The 17,039-nt window shown below is 56.8% G+C and overlaps 2 protein-coding genes and 1 long non-coding RNA gene across 10 annotated transcripts in view; 1 reads left to right on the forward strand and 2 right to left on the reverse strand.

Annotated features, from left to right (window-relative positions):
* Nucleotides 1-7,095, forward strand: part of ZMYM4 (zinc finger MYM-type containing 4) — a 48,798-nt gene extending 41,703 nt beyond the window's left edge. For all 7 annotated transcript variants that reach the window (XM_080379804.1, XM_080379806.1, XM_080379802.1 and 4 more), the window contains one exon: nt 976-7,095. In XM_080379804.1, the coding sequence (XP_080235930.1) occupies nt 976-1,183 (208 nt within the window). In that variant the 3' untranslated portion in view covers nt 1,184-7,095. The remainder of the gene's footprint in view (nt 1-975) is intronic.
* A 1,338-nt stretch (nt 7,096-8,433) lies between these two features.
* Nucleotides 8,434-9,824, reverse strand: LOC308060736 (interferon alpha-inducible protein 27-like protein 1). The gene is made up of 3 exons (XM_080379819.1): nt 9,680-9,824; nt 9,142-9,303; nt 8,434-8,693 (listed from the first exon to the last, which is right to left on the reverse strand). Exons 1-3 carry the CDS (start codon nt 9,726-9,728, stop codon nt 8,572-8,574), a joined length of 333 nt encoding a protein of 110 aa, XP_080235945.1. The 5' UTR covers nt 9,729-9,824; the 3' UTR covers nt 8,434-8,571.
* Nucleotides 9,825-9,840: 16 nt separating this feature from the next.
* On the reverse strand, nt 9,841-16,611 carry LOC308060738. Of its 2 annotated transcripts, XR_013926874.1 has the most exons (4): nt 11,684-16,611; nt 11,320-11,389; nt 10,451-10,507; nt 9,841-10,063 (listed from the first exon to the last, which is right to left on the reverse strand). It is a non-coding gene; the product is annotated as an uncharacterized lncRNA (long non-coding RNA). The 2 variants fall into 2 exon arrangements; XR_013926875.1 differs by having other exon boundaries at nt 9,841-10,909.
* Nucleotides 16,612-17,039: the final 428 nt, after the last annotated feature.

Raw genomic sequence — 17,039 nt, forward strand, 5'->3', positions numbered from 1 at the left:
CTGTATAGCAAGGACATAGATATAAATCATTTGTCTCCTCTTGTTTCTATATAAACTTTAGTTAGATCGTTGAGCAGGTGGAATGTAATGTTCTTCTCCCTTCAGAGAAAATACACATGCAAAATGAAACAGCATCTCATTAGTGTCAGTTAAAACTCAAACAAATCACTCTCAAAAACGCACCTACTGAGCCTACTACAAATAGTCCAGTTACTTAGGCAAAGGCATGCGTGGCAACTGTCCTGACTCTTTGTCTCCCTCTGCTTACCTTCCTTGTCTTTACTGCGTATCATTAGAAGAAACTTTTAGCTGTCCTTGGGCTGGGAAAACATCTTCGTGCTCCTCACATATCATAGCTGAGCCCCAGCAGTGGTGCAAGCAGCAGTAAAAAATCACTTTTCTGTTTTAATGTGAATATTCCAAAGCCAGGCAGGAGCGATCCTTGGTCTAGAGGGCTTTGTCTTCCTCCCAGAGCCTGAAAGCTGCCTCAGAGCCAGACGGTCAGTCGTTCAAGCAGATGGGCTTACTGTTCTGCACCATGAGTAGGCAAGCTAGGATTTAGTTTTGCTAGCTCTTGGAACATTCCCTGCGCCAAAGTGTGTAGCGATTCTGGAATTCTAGAACCGGTTTCATTTGGAGATTGACTGTTCAGTGCTTCTATCAATCATATCACGATGCTAGTACCATTAATTGGATGGAACTATGATTGAAGAACCACATCTGTAAAGAAGTCACTGATTTTCTTTGTTTCTTTATAAGCAGCTAATGCTAAATGACCTGGAAACAACCGTTCCCTAAGTTGAAGGGGGGAAAGCGAGTCACTAACAAAAAGATTGGAATTCAGCTGTTTAAATTACAGTGCTGTCATCTCAATGTAACTTTCATTTTCTTCGCTGTTTCTCCTTAGCGTTTTTGTGAGTAGGACTGTTAATGCTGCCTCCTGCTAATGTGCTCTTCCTTTTTTGCCGTTGGCAGTTCTGAAAGCGTGAAGCAGAGAAGTGATGTATTTTACCTTCAACCTGAGCGTTCCTGTGTACCCAATAGCCCCATGTGGTATTCCACATTGCCAATAGACCCAGGAACCTTGGACATCATGTTAACACGTATTCTTATGGTGAGGGAGGTACACGAAGAACTTGCCAAAGTCAAATCAGAGGACTCTGATATTGAGTTGTCAGACTAACTGAAGTGGGATATTTTCCTTTGAATACACATCAGAAGCACCAAACTGTGAATACATCCAGCCTTTGGAAAATGTGTATCAAATAAGCCAAGATAATGTCACCTACAGGCATATTTTGAACCACAGTGGATGTACAAACTGGAACTGGAAGGAAGCAAGCTGTGTAAGCTGCAAAAAACAACGTCCTGTGGCACCGATAAATCTCTGAACAAATTCAAGATGAACCTATTTGAGTGGTGCATAAATCCGTTATCTGTTTAGGATTTGAAAAAGTCGCAAGATATTTTTAAGGAAAATGGTTGTGTAAAATCTACCATAACAATGTTGGGCATGGAGAGCTAGACTGTGGCTCACGTGACGTCTCAGCCTGATGGCTGGCAGTCCTTGCTGCCAAAGGACACGTGGAGATCCTAGAGCTCTTCACGGGGGCGAGAGAGAAAGTGGTGATATTTAGACAGACACCTTCCATTATAAATACACGTACACATATGCTTTTGTAATTTTTTTTGGAACTGGGATCAAATGTTAGGAAGGCAGAAGCCGCTGGCTATCTAACTGGAGAACGGTCTGGCTGCTGTTAAAGGGTCACACGAGGCCAGAATCTAGCTCTCGGTCCAGGCTGACACCAGGTCTAGCCCTGTTGAGTCTTCGATGTGGAAGAGGTGCTGTAGGTCAAACTTCAGAGTGGTCGTGTTACGGGACGAACATTTCTGGGGTATGTACAGGAGAGTGACTGTCCTGGGGTATGTGCAGAAAATCCCTTACCTAGCCCAGTAGCTCTGCAGTCTGTCGATATAATCTAGCAAATACTGTGGTGCGCGGAAATTGTTTCTCCCTTAAGGCAGCTTTCCTTTCTCCTCTTTCCCTACTCCTCTGTTTTTGATTATTTTGTAAGGCGAATTTGGAGGGCCTTGTCATTTCAAATGAAAGATACATGCACTCTTTCTCTTTCCACCTTTGCAACGCGTGCAGTGTTGTACAAAGGATGCAGTATTACTTTTGACAACAGAACTGTGGTAGAAAATTACCATATGTGTTCTTTTTCCCACCCCACCCAAAGAGATTTAGTCATAGTGTTGGAAATGGAAAGAAATTTTTTTAAGGCTTGGCTGTTACTGCGTCTTTTTGAAGAGAAAAGCTCCCACATTGTGTTTAGAGGACAGGAGATTATCAGATGCTGTCTGTACCTCCGTTTTCTCAACCTACAGATATGTGTTTCTGATGACCAGTGGTCACAAATTCATTGGAAACCCAAACTATTTTTAAAGAAGAGAATTGTATGGTTTTTATCTAGCTCTGGTCAGTTATCCATCGTGTAACAGGGGTCTGGTATTTGATCTTGTCACTAAAATTTCAAGAGATGAAAATCAACAGCCTTGAATTATATTTCCTTTTTTTTGTTTGTTTTATTTGTTTTTGTTTTTTAATTATTTTTTTAGCAGTAACAAAAGTAATTTAACAAAAATAAAATCAGAAAGTAGTCTATTGACGTTGTGTACTCGGTAGTCCTGTCCCTGCCTGTAACAGATTTCACTGATGTATTTTTTAATACAGAAAACTATGTGAAAAGTAAACCTGCCCCTGATTCTGTCTGATCAAAGCCCATCTGTGTCTTTCATTTCTGATCCAAGATACTGCTTGCTCCATGTCCTGGCCTAGCACTCCAGGGGGAGATGTTTGGGACATAGTCCGTACCCTGCCAGTACAGTATCCCGGCATTTGGAGGCTCAGGGATGCTCCCACAGGCTGATTTCTTGTTCTGTGAACACTAACCCATCCCTCCCCATTGTTCTATTAGATAGTGACATAGCAGGCACGCTATTTTGGATGGGGCTGGTTGATAGAACGTTTCAGGGAAAATAAAACCATTCTGGAAAGATGAGTGTATAAGTCTGTAGGGGATAAAAAATGTCCGAGCTGTGTCTGTTGCACACAGGTGTGCCCAGAACCTCAATGTCAGTAGGAGAGGGAAAGGATCCGATGTCAGGAGGAGAGGGAAAGGATTCGGGAATGCCTGTGTTCATCCCCTAGAAGAGTGCTGCTGTTCTCAGCTGGCTGCCTTTGCCTGCTCCCTCCTTCCCCGGCCGCCCCCGGGAGCAAGGGGGCAGTTAGGACAAGCTGTTGGGAGGGCAGGCTTCCGTTGGGTGAGGGTTGTCTAAAAAATACCACATCTGAGTTTCCCCTTAACAGAAATATTCCCATCGAACAACAGTGTATTAGTATCTTAGGAGAAACATACTCATTTTTTCTTTCTCTGAAGACCCTCACTCCTTGTCTGTGAACACTTCCACCTATGTTATTTTTTTCCAGGTACTCAGAACAAAAGATATTATTTGCCTTTTATGTTCTCTCAGCAAGGAAAGTGAAATCACTTTTAAGCTTGACTGGGTGAAAACAAAAGTTGTTAAACATTTTGCTAACTCCCGTTTGCTTCGTGGCTCTGAGATGAGAAGGGTTTCAGTGGAGTTAAACGACACAGTTCAGGACAAGTAGTTTTAGTTTCAGTTTCTCTGGTCAGACACCATCAGTTAACAGGACAAGTAGTTTTAGTTTCAGTTTCTCTGGTCAGAACCATCTGGAGAATGCATTTTGGTGTTGTCCAGGGTGTGCCTGGGCTGCCTTTGCCTCTCGGGTGATTTCTAGTCAGCCCGGGTAGAGTTCACACTTGATTTACAAGATAGAAGGTTTAAAATACATTTATAGATCATACGCACAAGATCAAAGTTCTGAACACTTAAGATGAAGTTGTTTATAATAAACGTATCCAAATCATTCGCTGACCATGCAACGATGTTTGTTACTTGAAATATTCTTTTAAGCAGAAAAATCATGCTGTAATCTCGGTGCGGACAGAGAAACGACCAAGATGGGTGTGAGAAAAATAGAAGATGATGATCCTGCGAACAGGGTTTCTGTCGCTGTGCCTTCCTGCTGCTAGACACACGTTCCACTCCCCTTCGTGTTCAGCCTGCAGGGATGATGGCATAGCTCTGCAGACCGGTTGGAGAGCTTGGAAGCGAGCATGTCGTGTTACTTGTTAGCGAGCGTATCCACAGTTCTGGCTACTTACGCAAGTCTTTGGATTTTTGCAGAGGTTTTTTTGGTTGAAAATGCTTCTGGAATGTGGCTATTCCCTCCGTGGCGCCGGCAGTTCCCTGGCAGCTCTCACTGTGAGAGGTGCTCAGTGCAAGCCTGCTGCTCTCTCCCGGCTTCAGCTGACTGAAGAAACTGGGGCACGTTGAATGCCACAGAATGAGGTGCAAAAAGAAGTTCAATTATCTTCGGAATTATTCTGTCAACTACAGATCTAAAAGAACCCCCTGGATTTCTCTGGCAGTAGTCTCCAGCCGAGTGATGGCTCCTCAGAGACCTGAAATAAAGTGGCAGCAGAATCACTCGTTTCCCATTTCCCCAGGGTGCGCTCCTGCACCGGTGCCGGTTCAGTGCCAGGGTCACAGAAGTGGCTCTGAATGTGCAATAAAGTCTTTGTTTTCTGGTAGCAATCTCAGTAACTCTGCTCAGTCCCTTGAGCAATAGTTTCACTGTTGCCTTAAAAAAAGAAGAAACCAGAACAACTGCTTGTGTGTAAAGTCCTTGGGGTGCTCTTCTCAAACCGCCGGCACCGTGTTCGCTCTCTGGGCTGGAGTTTTGCTCCCATCAGCACAGTAGGTTCCTGCGCTGCTTTTTCTTGCACGTGTCATTTTAAACAGTCCTAACAAAGCAGAGGCAAAATTAAATTTTGTTGTCTTCTATTAAACAGCTGCTCGCCTGCAATGTGTCCCCTGTAGCATCATCAGCCTTAAAGAAATTAAGTTTTGAGCAGTTGAGCTACTGAGCAGTTACTGAGCCTTCCCTGGGCAAGAGAAGCTGTCCCGTTTTTGAGAACGGAGCACCGAAAATGTGTAAAAATCATGGAGAGAAAGTCTAGAAGGAGTTTTAGGAGCGGTGAAGCTGGATGGGAGCGTACCCTGTCTCTCCAGGTCTTGCTGAGGGGTTGCTATGAGTGGAGCAGGCATGAGCCACCGCTTTTCATCCCAGCCTCAGCAGATGATGGCAAGAGTAGTCCCTGCACGATCGATGACCTCCTTTCTTGGCTTCCTGTGGGCAGCTGCTTGAGAGAAATCTCTTTTCCCCCCGTGAGTCGGCTGCAGATCTGTCGGGCAGGTAGGACTAACTCTACTTTTATATCTCCCCTGGTTGGAGAAGCTGGGGGGGTGGGGGTGGGGTGTAGGGTTTTTGCACAATGTTGCATTTGTTAAGAAGTTGACCTCAGCCCTTTTTTTTTAGAAGGTGGATTTTTTGAACTAAGGGGGAAATGGCTCCTTTAGTCCCATCACTGGCACGAACAGATCCCCTCTAACTTCATCCCGTGGCTCCCATGTCAAGCCCGTAGCACCAAGTTGGTACCAGCTTGCATTTTTATCTCCGGTTTCCTCCCTTCACCACTTCCAAGAAGCCTTCGATAACTTTTCGTTTGTGCTGTGTTTTATGAGGAAACAGTTTCAGACATGCCAGAAAGAGTGAGTAATGACGGGGCGGGTGGTGGCAGAGGAGCTGTTGCAGGGTGCTGGGAAGGGTGCCTTGGGCAGGTGGGCAAGAAGCTAATATGAATATTTAAGTGTCTAGGTTTCATCATTTGATATTCAAAACATTTCAGTTGGATGCTATTAAGGACAATTAGTGAACGTGGGTGTGGGTCATAGATGGGACAAACTTGGAAAGAAAGAACCTGGATGTAAAAGCGTTTTCAGTTCCCGCGCCAAGCACGCTACCTCTTCTGCTGTCTCATGGCAAACTGCAAAATCTGCAACAGCTTTTTTATTTTTTGATTTTCATCAGTAGATGATGCTGCCGTGGAGGTCATTAGCTCTCAGTCGACGGCACCAGTGCTAGCTCTGGTCCAGGGAGAGGCGCAGCGTTGTAGGATGGGGTTTAGAGTCTCAAAGGAATTTGGGCGTCTTGGATTCTTCTAGCCACAGAAGTCAAATTTCCATTGGCCATAACATTCACGAAGCTAATGGTTTTTCAGCAGAGATACGGGTTTTGTTAGAGAAAAAACCTGAAATACCTTAGATTATTACTTGCTTGGAGGGAAAAGGGAATTTATTACGATGAAACAGTCAAGCTAAACAAAGCATCACACACACCGAATCTCAAAATGTATCCCAAGTGCACAATTTTAATTAACTCAAAGCCGGTCCAAGTTCCCGGTGCTCAGCCTCAGGATGCAGGCTGCGATGGCCACGTTAGCTGTGGCTCAGCTCGTTTTGCGGTTCACGGTCAACTACTGGGTGTGCCAGCGAAGGGCATACCTGGGGCCTTAGGTCTACCAGTCTCGGACTTTTTATTCTCTCTTCTACATATTTATAACACAAAAAGCCAGACCCATTTGAGAAGGTCTTTTCGACCTGCTGGGAGCCAGGCTGCTGCTTTTCCGAGAAGGGTGTGGGTGATCACTCCTGGACCTTGCCCCCCCCACCCCCCAATTAAGCCACTGACTCATTATGTAGCCCGGGATCCAGTGTACACTTCATGTCACTACTGTTCTATCGATGAAGCCTCGTGTTCCTTCCCTTGCCAATCTGTACCTCGGTTGTACCCATCTGTAAATTGGCCAGACTTTCCTACCTCGTTTGGGCATTATGAGGCTAAATTCTGTAGGATGCTTTGCAGCCCCGTGATGAAAGGTGCTATATAACTGCAAAGTGTTACTTCAAAAGATTTAAATAGGTCACCAGTGCATCATAACCTATATTAAAAAGACTTTTTCTTATATGAGAATTTATAGAGTTCAATGTATGGTATTAATAAGTGAATTATTGAGACCCCAAAAACAGTTTTTGTTTGAATCGTATCTGTATTCTGGAAAAGTGATTAAAAACCTTTAACCTTAATAAAAGAGTTTAGCCTTATTTCCTGTATGATGTTGGAATCTTAAGTTTAGAAGCAGAATCTCACAGATTTTAGGGGTGGAGGGTTTACTTGTTTTTAAGCCAGCATTAAAATAGCAGCTTAATATCTTCACAGCAAGGCTTGGTCTTTCCCACACGGCCGTGTGGCAGCTCACACTGCGTTTTGCTCCTCTTGGAAGCCTCTGGGATCGGCTGTAATTAGATCAATCACCAGCAGAGCTTGTTACACACCTTCCCCAACTGGTGGCTGCTCGAGGGGTGCTGGCCACCAGGAGAGTCCTCAGGACCCAACGTCACCTTTGCTCTGCCACCCTGAAGTGCTGGAATGGGCCAAGAGCCCATGGAAGCACCACCGCTCGCCCGAGACCTTCATACGGCGCTCGGATGCCTCCCAGCAAGGGCACGGCAAGTCTCACGGGCTGCCGAGTGAGCTCCCTGAGGCTCCTCCGTGTTAGGAGCCACCAGAGCTTTACTCAGGGCAGTTTTCAAGGCCCTGAAACTGTTTTACGCTTATTTTGAACTGTGCTGGTGCCCCCACAGCCAGGCAAGCGCCCGTGCAGCCAGCATAGCCTTTGGGTTTAAAGAAGCTGCTGAGAAAACAGATAGGGGCAATCGCAAGCAAAAAAATAATTACTCAAATGCTGATTAAATGTTCCCAGCAGCCTGAAGAATGAGCATCTGAAATTAGGCACACCCTGGTGCGGCCCTGATCACCAGCAGACATCACGGATGCGTGGTATGAGTGTCTGGGGGCAAGGGAGAGTATTAGTTTCAATGGAGGATGATTATTATTATTATCATCATCATTATTGCTGCTATTATTATTTATTTAACTGTTACACAGCTGACACCAATACCATCATTCGAGGTGAGCCGGGTCTGCACAGGGATAGCTGGTGTTCGGTTCAGGAGACAAGGAAAACTGGAAATATGATTAAAAATGGTGGCATGTGATGTGCAGAAGTGGCAGGGAAATACCGTGTCTGCTTGTTGACTAATGCTGTCATTAATGCATTTATTTTAGGTAATTAATTATAGAGAGTATAGTCACTGAAACCCAGCTGACTGCCAGGGAGACCCTTGGTTGCCTGGGCTTGGGACACCACAGGGGACACGTGCCACACATCAGTCCCGTCTGCCATCCGTCACCACACACCACGTGAATTAAACACAATAACAACCCTATCTCCGGCCTTGCCAGGGTCTCGGCTTTTTTTGGGGCGAGGGAGTGCAGGGCTGAAAACACACTGCTTTGATTCCATTCCTGGACCACCACACATCCCGAGGAGGTTGATGGATACCCGGCCTCCGACCGCACACCCGCCACCACAACACCCCCACATGTGAACCGCCTTTATTGGTTTCGATGCACTCATTGCTCAAGTGGAACCGCAGATTGTAAGAGGGTGGCCAGGTTGCTGGGGGGGCTGCGGGGGCTGCCTGGCAGAAACCTCGGGCTCAGGCACCTTCTTGGCTTCACTTGGGTTTGTCATCTGAATTTTTCTTCCAGTTGAACGGCCTGGAACCGGCCACTGCACCGAGCGACCCCAGGGTAGACATCAGCCCGATTTTGGCACCAAGAGAAAAACCTCCAGCTCCTGCAAAGACAGTGACACCCCAGGATACCCCAGGAGCACTGATGCCGCCTGCTGAGGGGCTGAGCACCAGGCAGAGACCACCGAGGACTTCTGCTGGGTGGAGAGAGCCAAGGTCTGCTCCGGACTGTGCCGGGGAGCTGGCCTGGGGGCCACCTCTGCCTGCTGAGCGCTCCAGCCCCTTTCTGCTGGCCCATGCTGGCCCCGGCCAGCACTGTGGGCGAATAATGCAGACACTGCTCTTGCCAGGAGAGCAGACACCCACCTGATGGCCCCAAACCCTCCCCCTTGGTGCCCTACCCCAGCAAGTCTTGATGCGTCCTACCACACCGTGGATTTATCCTTCCCCACAGCTCCGGGTGATTTGGAGCAAGGATGGGTTAAAGGGCTGGTTTGGCTCTACAGCACCTAAGGTGGTGCAGCCCCCCAGGATGACCCCAGCCCCACTCACCAATCGACTGCAGCACGGCCACGGTGCTGCCGGCCGACACTGCTCCGTTGTTGGCTATGGCAGCTGCTGACATCATCTTGGCAGCCAGGGACCCAGCGGCGATGCCGGTCGCCTTAAAGCCCAGCACAGAGATGCCCGCGGGGACGCCAAGAAGGGCCACCCCTGCGGGCAGGACACCGCAGCGTTAGGGGGCTCTTGGCCACCTGCACCACCCCCTGCCACCGGTGCTGGATCTGGCCCCCCAGAAAGGACAGAGGCGTTGGTGAGGGGAGTGAAGGCTGTGGGGTGCGGGGATGGGGACACCCCATCCTCGGGAGGGGAGGCGGGCAGGGGCTGCAGCAGGGGCTGCAGCAGGGGATGCAGCAGGGGATGCAGGCAGATCCCCAGGCACAGGCCGGGGCTGCCCCCTCCCTCGCAGCACCCCCCGAGCTCTCCCCGGCCCGGCACTCGCAGCCCCCCAGCCCGGTCCCCCACCACAGCCCGGGGCTGGGACCAGGCAGCGACCCCGAGCGCTGCTCGCCCCACGCCAGCCCCTCACCTACTCCGACAGTGGCTCCGATGGCGGCTCCTTTGACTTTGTTTTTCATGGCGAGGAAGGAGAGGCCCTGCCGGCCCTGCCTGCCCTGCTCGCCCCGCCCCGCCCCGCCCCGCTCCGCCCCGCCCCGTTCCGCCCCGCCCCGCTCGGCGCATCATCACGCGGGGGCGGAGGCTGCGGGCTGGCCGGGGGCTTTAATTAAGGGGATCGAGTGCAGCAGGGGAGGTACACGGGGGGCGGGGGGGGGGGGTGTGTCTCAGCGAGACAAGCATCAGTGAGGGTCCCGAGGCGGGTCCCGGAGGGTCACAGCAGGACACCCCCGAGGGCAGCCTCGATGACAGTCCCGGCCACCAACAGCCGTCACAGCTGTTGGACTTCACTGTGGACCTGAGGAAGAGGAGGAGAAATCAGCCCGAGCCTCCCAGGCCCCAGCATGGGGCCCCCACTGCCTGGGGGGGCATCCCAAGGAGGAGCAGCCCCCACCCCCCCCCCGCCAACGACCTCACCTCCCTGTGGGTGCACCTGGCACCCCACACCAGGGGGGACCCCAGGGTTCCCCCCCCCCGTGGCCGCCCCAGGCCCTCATCACACTGCTGGTACCTCCTGGGGAGGCTGAAACACGGGGTGCGCTGCGGTGACCCCACGGGCACCCCATGGCACAGTGCCAGGAGCACTCACCAAGCAGCTTGGCTATGGCCACCAGGGTCCTGGGGGCCACCCTCCCCCACTGCCAACACAAACATCGTCTGGCACGCGGGGATCTGGCTGCGTTACCTGCTTCGGTGAATCTCGGTGCCAGCAGAGCTCCCGCCGCCGCCACAATGAGTCCTGCTGCAGAGAGAAGCAGCGGTGACACTCCCACGGGAACACCCGTGTCCCCAGGCTGTGAAACCCTCAGCCCCGGGGCGCTGCTCAGACACACGTGTCCCCCAGCCTCAAAAGAGGGGGGTGCGGAGGCAGAGCCCTGGCAGCCCACGCCAGCCTGGAGCAGAGCAGGAGGTGCAGAGCACCGGGGCCAAACCTCCCTAACTGGGGCACCGAGAGGGTCCTGCATGTGGGGTGGGCCGAGGGGCAGCGTTCTGGGGAGGGGGCAGCACCCCCGAGCAGGGTCTGTGTGTGCAGAGCAGCAGTGCGAAGCACCAGGAACGTGATTTGTTTCTGCGTGGTGTCAGCCACCCCCGTGCCCACCAGCGCCTTACCCGTCGGTGGGGTCAGCCCAAGAACACAGAAAACCTGTAACAGCGCGGGGATGGAGGGCGGTCAGTCGGCCGGGCCGAAGGGAGGGCGAGCTGCTGGGGCGCTGCGAGGGGCTCCCCCGCGCCCTGCCCGCACCCCTGGACCCCCTCCTCCTGCAGGAGCATGTGCCCCTTCCTGGGAGCGTCCCGGTGCCCCACACCAGCAGGACAACGGCTTGTGCCTTCTCCAAAACGCTGGGGAAGCACGTCCTTGCCGGCACAGCCCCACTGCCCACAGCTGGCCCTGGCCCCGTCCCGTGAGAGCCCCAAGCCCCCGAGCCCCCCCGTGCCTTTGCTCAGAACCGGAGGGATATTTGCTGTGCACCCAGGGGCGGGTACCCCGTGTGCCCTGTGCTGTCCCACTGTGGGGACAGCACCCCTGTCCCCGGGAGCCACCACACAGCTTACCCATGGTGGGCTGGCCTGGGGGGGCAGCAGCTGGAGTGAAGGTGTGGGGGGGTCTTGTCCAAGCTGGGTCCTTTGAGGAGCAAGAATAAGAGTTTCTTCCTAGAGTGGCATGGGTGGCGAGCGGGCTCTTGCTCTCCTGCACAGCCACCCCCTTCCCACCCCATCCTGCCCCCCAGGAGCGCCTCCATCACCCCACAAAACCAGAGACCCCCCCAGACCTCGTGTTTCTTCCCAGCCCAGGACTCCCTGGCCACTCCGCCAGCCCAGCGGACTGAGCACCCCCCCACACTTTTATCCCCCCCTCACAAAAGGGGTGCTGTCCCCAAGCACCTGCCACGGTGCCCCAGCACCCTGTGCCACCAACCTGCTCGTCTGCTGACCAAGAGGTCAGGGCTGATAACAGAGGTCTTGGGTGACATCGGACGATAAAGTTCCAAGAATCACCCTGCTGGGTTGTTTTCCCACAATTTCTGGTCCACTCCTGTGTTCACCCTTGGTGTGCCTGGTTCCACCAGAGCTGGAGGTGGCCGGGCAGCGCGGCTGTGACTTCCCTGTCCCCAAGGGTCGGACCCCAGGGCTGCCCCCCACGGGGAGCTCCCTCCCTTTGCTCCAATGCCCTCGCAGGGACGTGGGGACGGGAGGTGCCGGGGCTGCAGTGGGGAGATGTGCTGGGTGGGGAGGAGGCTCCTCACGCTTGTGCCATGACGGCTGGGGCTCCTTGGGGCATTTCCCCACCTGCTCTGGGGCTGGTGAAGCTCGGCCGTTTTGGATGAGGACTATGGGCAGCACGGGCAGCCTGGCAGCATGGAGATTTCCACCAGGCAGCCTCAAAAAACAGCCAAAACCCTATTTTGCAAACTCCCTTTCCCCCACTCCTCACACCCACTCCTCACCCCGAGCTCCTCCGGGCAGGACGCAGCCAGCCCACCCGGTGACAGCCCCCCGGGGCCGGTGAGGGCGCAGTGGGTGCTGTAGCCATGCGCCTCTGCAGCTGGTTGAAGGGGACCAAATCCAGTTGCAAGTTGATCTGGTTCCTTTTTACCAGCCCTAGGGACACACCGTCTCTCCAGAGGTGCTGCCTGGACCGGTGCTGGTGCTGGTGGTGGGGTCCCGGTGTGGGGGTCCCAGCCCAAAAATACATACTTCTTAACATTCCATAATGCCGGCCGACTCCATATGGGCATATGAAGAAGTATGTAGGGTTGGGAGGGAGAGGCAGGCAGCGTGGGGCTGGCTGGTGGGGCACAGGGCTGCCCACCACTCCCGGCAGAGCCCACCGGCTCGGGGCTGGGGGACCCTGGAACGCGCCGGTGGCCGCAGTGAAGCCCGAGGCCAGGCAGGGGCTGTGGGGAGCATCTCCTGCCCACCCCCAGATCCAGCCCCTGCCTGTGCCCAGCCCCGGGTGCATCCCCGGCGTGGCACTGCCCGTACGGTCCCACAGTGCCCACAGCCACCCTGGGACAAGGGGTCCAGTGGGTTCGGAGAGGGCGACGGTGCCGCAGCCAAGGCGTGTGCCTGGGACACAGAGCCTCTGCACCAGCCAGAGGATGCCAGGGCTGCCAATGTGCCTGCCGCCGGGGACCTTGGCCGGTGGCTGCCCTTCGCGGGCGGTGGGATGCCCCAGGACGCAGCCAAGGCTCAGCAGTTTGGGCCAGGGGGTGCCACGGGGGCTGCACCTCCAAGTTGATGGGGCCACAGCCAAGTGCCGTGTCCCCCAGACCCACACAGGCCAGTGTGGATGGTGGAGGTGGGTGCCTGTGCTCGGAGCCACTTCCATAGGGGGGGTCCCCCCATCAGCACTGGGTCATCACAGGGGGTCCCCGCTGCTGCTGCTGCGTGGGGTCAGGATGTTGCAGCACCCCCCTGGCACCCCGCACTGCCCCAGCACACCGCACCAGAGCACTGCTGGCAGCTCAGGCCAGCGCAGAGGGGGCCCCACATCCCACACCCCCCACACACCCAGCGCAGCTCGTTTGCAAAGCCAGGGGACGGGGGCGTCTGGGCCCTCCCCACCCCGCAGCCATGGGCAGGGGAGGCTGGAGATGCCTTTGCCCACGGGAGGGGGGTTCAGCTGAGATCTCAGGGGCTTGAGACCATAACAGGGTAGGGGGGGGCACTCCCCAGCCCCGGCACCACACGGCCAGGGCAGGGTGATGGAGGGGGCGAGCATCACCACAGCCCAACCGTGCCTTGACCCCAGTGACCTTCCTACCCCTAAATCCATGGCCGGAGCAGTGTGATGGTGGGTGCAGAGAGCCGTCCTGGGGGTCCTGGGCCTGCCCTTTCCCAGGATGGGGGAACAAGTGGTGCGTGAGGGGCTGCACCGTGGGCAGGAGGGACACGGGACTGGCCGGGCCCGGTGCGGCCGTGACTCAGCGCCGGGAGCTGTGGCCACACGCGCTGCAGCTCTCTGCAAGGAGCCGGTGGGTGCCAAGTACACAGTCACCACGCTGGCCCCGTTCACGGCACCCACAGGCAGGAGAGACACTGCTGGGTGGCCCCCAGAGCCACCAGCCATTGCTGTGAGGCGCAGGGCTGCTGCCAGCACGGCCACTGTCCCCACAGGACGCTCCGCCGACACCCAGGGACCCAGCGCTGGGGACCCTGGAGACATGGCTCCCAGGACCCAAGTGCCCAGCCCAGCAGCAGCAGTGGGCAGAGCATGTCCAGCTGGGCCGGCACCCCTGTCCCCCCAAAAAGCAGAGTGAGTGGGTGTCCTGAGGCTGGAAGCTGCGGAGATGTGCCCACTTAACCCTTGGGGCTCTGCCGGCCCCACAGCACAGCGGGATGCTGCCGCACAGTTTTGCTGTAGGGGTGCAGGGGATCCCCAGGGCCCGGCGGGGCTGTTGGGGAGCAGCAGGAGCCAAAAGCCGGCAGCTGCCCTCACCCCGCACCCCCAGAGCCAGGGCACAGGGTCAGGGCTCTCACGTCCCAGCCCAGTTCAGCTCCAGCCACCTCGGCTGACCTTGGGCAGCCTCCCAGGACTGCGGTGCCAGAGGTGCCACAGCCCCATCCCACGGCACGGTCCCCGCAGCCCTCGGCTGGGCTCTCCTGGTGACCTTGGAGGGCTGCACCCAGCGCCACGGGATGCTCACTGCACCCAGGACACCCCACGTCCCCCAGCTCCAGCCCAGGCCACCCCTGCCTGCTCCCACCACTCCTCCTTGCCCCTGCCCTGCCCCATGGCCTGTCTCTGCCCCACCACCCTCCTTGTGCCCACATGTTCCCGGCCATCAGCTCCCCCCTGCAGCCCTGGAGTGCTCCCACCACTGCAGGCAGCCCCCAGCCCTCCCCAGCCCCAGCGCTGCCCTTGACGGCTGCAGATGCATCCCGAGCTGAAGCCCTCCAGGCACCTCTGCCCTGCGGCAGCCCCTCAACCACGGCTCCTCCGTGCCCCCAAGCTGGCCAGGAGCCCCGTCCTGGGCAGCCCCCAGGTCCCCCACCTGCCCCAAAGCAGCCCCCTCCCTGGGGCTTGTGGGCACCGGGGGGTAACAGCCTTGCAGGGGGGAGGCAGAGGAGCTGGGGGGGCCACCAGGGCTGGCCGTGGCGGCAACCCATGCGCTTGCACAGCACCCAACAGCCCCAGCCTGGCTATAAAAGGAAGCATCTTTTTATCCCGCTCCCCCCAGCGCCGTGTGCCCGGCCGTGCTCTGCAGTCGCCGCCTCGCAGGGCCCTTCCCAAGTTTTACTGTTCAGCGCTGCCCACCCAGCCGGCTCCCCCCGGCTCATCCATCCCTGGCAAACCCACTGCAGCAGCCACGCCAGCCGCTGAGCGGCTTAACAAAATACCAAGAGGCCCAGCAAGGAGGAGGGAGGTGGGTGCGAGGGGAGCGGGGAGCGCTGGCGGAGGGTGCCTGGGGGAGCCCCCAGCCCCCAGCCCTCTGCCCCTTTGCCTGTGGGCACTGCCCATACTGGGGCCGCAGGTACACGGCCCGTGGAGCCCTGGTGCGCCCGGCCGCGGTGGGCAGCGCTTCCCCCCGTGCGCGCCCAAAATGTGATGCCAAAGCACCCAGGAGTTGGCCTTCCCTTCCTGCCCCATCCCACCGGGGTGGGGTATCCCCGCTTCGCGTGGCCGCGGGAACCCCAGCTCCCTGGGGAGGGGGTGACTGACCCAGCTGCAGGGGGGGGCACCCACAGGCAAATGGGCCTGGGTCTGCACCGCTGCGCTGCCTGCGGACCCGAGCACCCCCCCACCCCCCTGCAGCTGGGACCTGCTGGGGGTGCCCCATTGCCCCTCGGACCCCACAGAGAGTTTGCTGCTGCCCCCACTCCTCCAATTCCACCCAGGCTGGCCCGAGGCGGCTGGGAGGCTGCGGTGACCCCCAGCCCTGGGGGCTGCCCCCTCCCTCCCCACCCCGAGGGGAGCCCAGCGTGGGGCCGTGAGCGGCCGCAGCATCCCCAGCCCGAGCGGGGCTCGGCACCAGCCGCCTCGCTGAAGGTTAAACGCCGATGGCGGGGAAAGCCCCGCTGCCCCCCACAGCCCCCGTACCCCCCGCCCCGCATGGCCACTTACAGTCCTGGGGGGGACAGCGGCCGGCTGCAGGCTGGGCTGGTGGCAGGGGGCTGCGGTGACACCCCGCACAAGCACGCCGCTTCCCCGCTCGCCTTGACTTTGCCACAGGACTCCTCCGGCTCGTCCGCAGGAGCTTGCAGCATCCTCCAGTTCAGCGGGAGAAGTTCCTCGCCAGGGAGGGAGGGAGGGAGGGAGGGAGGGAGGGATTTAAGGCAGACCCTGCCTGGGATGCGGACGCCTCCGGGTGCAGGTGAAGACCCTCCGCTCACTGAGCACCCCACAAGCCCCCTCCTCGCACGCCTCATCCCACACCGGGTGCCCCAGCACACGGTGTGCCCAGCTCTGGGGATGCTGCGCGGGTGCTCTCTGCTGGGAAAGCCTCTCCCCCCGGCCAAGGCACCCAGGGCTGCCACCGGCTCGCAGCCAGCCGGCCACCCCTGCCCTCCACCACCGGCCCCACAGCCCGCCGCGGCTGCCTGGGGGGGGTCCCGGCACGATGCCATGGGGGGAGCCACATCCATTGCTGGGCCCAGCAGCAGCCCGGGGTGGCTAGAAGCACAAAGCAGAGCCCGTGGGGGGCTCGGGTGGGTGAAACTTGTCACCGCTGCAGCCACAGGGGAGTCCCTGGGCCTGGGGGTGCCCCACAGGGACGGGGATCCCAGGCTGCCCCAGGCCACCCGCTCTGGGTGTCCCCAGCACCCATGGGGCGGCTCTTGGAGCATCTGGAGCAGCAGCATGGGGGGTACAGGGCTGCTCTGCCCACCCCGGGACCCCGCCGGTCCTACCTCTGCCTGCGGAGAGCCGGCGGGGCGAGGGGGACCCCCGCTCGGGGCTGCGGCGGGGGCAGGACACCGGGAGACACCTGATTGTGGTTCCCAAAGGGAAAAGCCAGAAAAAGCAGCCCGGCGTCCCTCCCGCGGCGATCCCGGCGGCTCCCTGCCTGCCACGACGCCCTCCCCACCCCGGGTGCGCTCTGTTTGCCTGCTATTTTTGGCAGCCTCCTAAGAGCTCCTCTCAGGCTATTAATAATGAGAGTGCGAAATTCGTTTGGCCTCTCCTATATAAGGAAAGGTAGAGGCTTAGAGGCAGCTAAATATACTGGCGCGTGCGGGAGCGAGCGGGGAGGCTTTGGCACCGAGTGTGGAAAAGAGATTGTTCGAACAATGGAAAGACGGACTCAGCGCACGGGGCCCCGCACGGACAAACG

Source organism: Falco punctatus (assembly GCF_963210335.1).
Source record: "Falco punctatus genome assembly, chromosome: 3".
NCBI classification, from domain to species: Eukaryota; Metazoa; Chordata; class Aves; order Falconiformes; family Falconidae; genus Falco; species Falco punctatus.

Excerpts from the sequence above, each read along its gene's own strand:
- LOC308060736 (XM_080379819.1), bottom strand. The coding sequence starts at position 9,728 with ATGAAAAACAAAGTCAAAGGAGCCGCCATCGGAGCCACTGTCGGAGTA. Across the intron at positions 9,304-9,679 it reads CGGAGCCACTGTCGGAGTAG|GGGTGGCCCTTCTTGGCGTC; the intron begins GTGAGGGGCTGG and ends TCCTGCCCGCAG. Across the intron at positions 8,694-9,141 it reads GGCCGTGCTGCAGTCGATTG|GAGCTGGAGGTTTTTCTCTT; the intron begins GTGAGTGGGGCT and ends CTGTCTTTGCAG.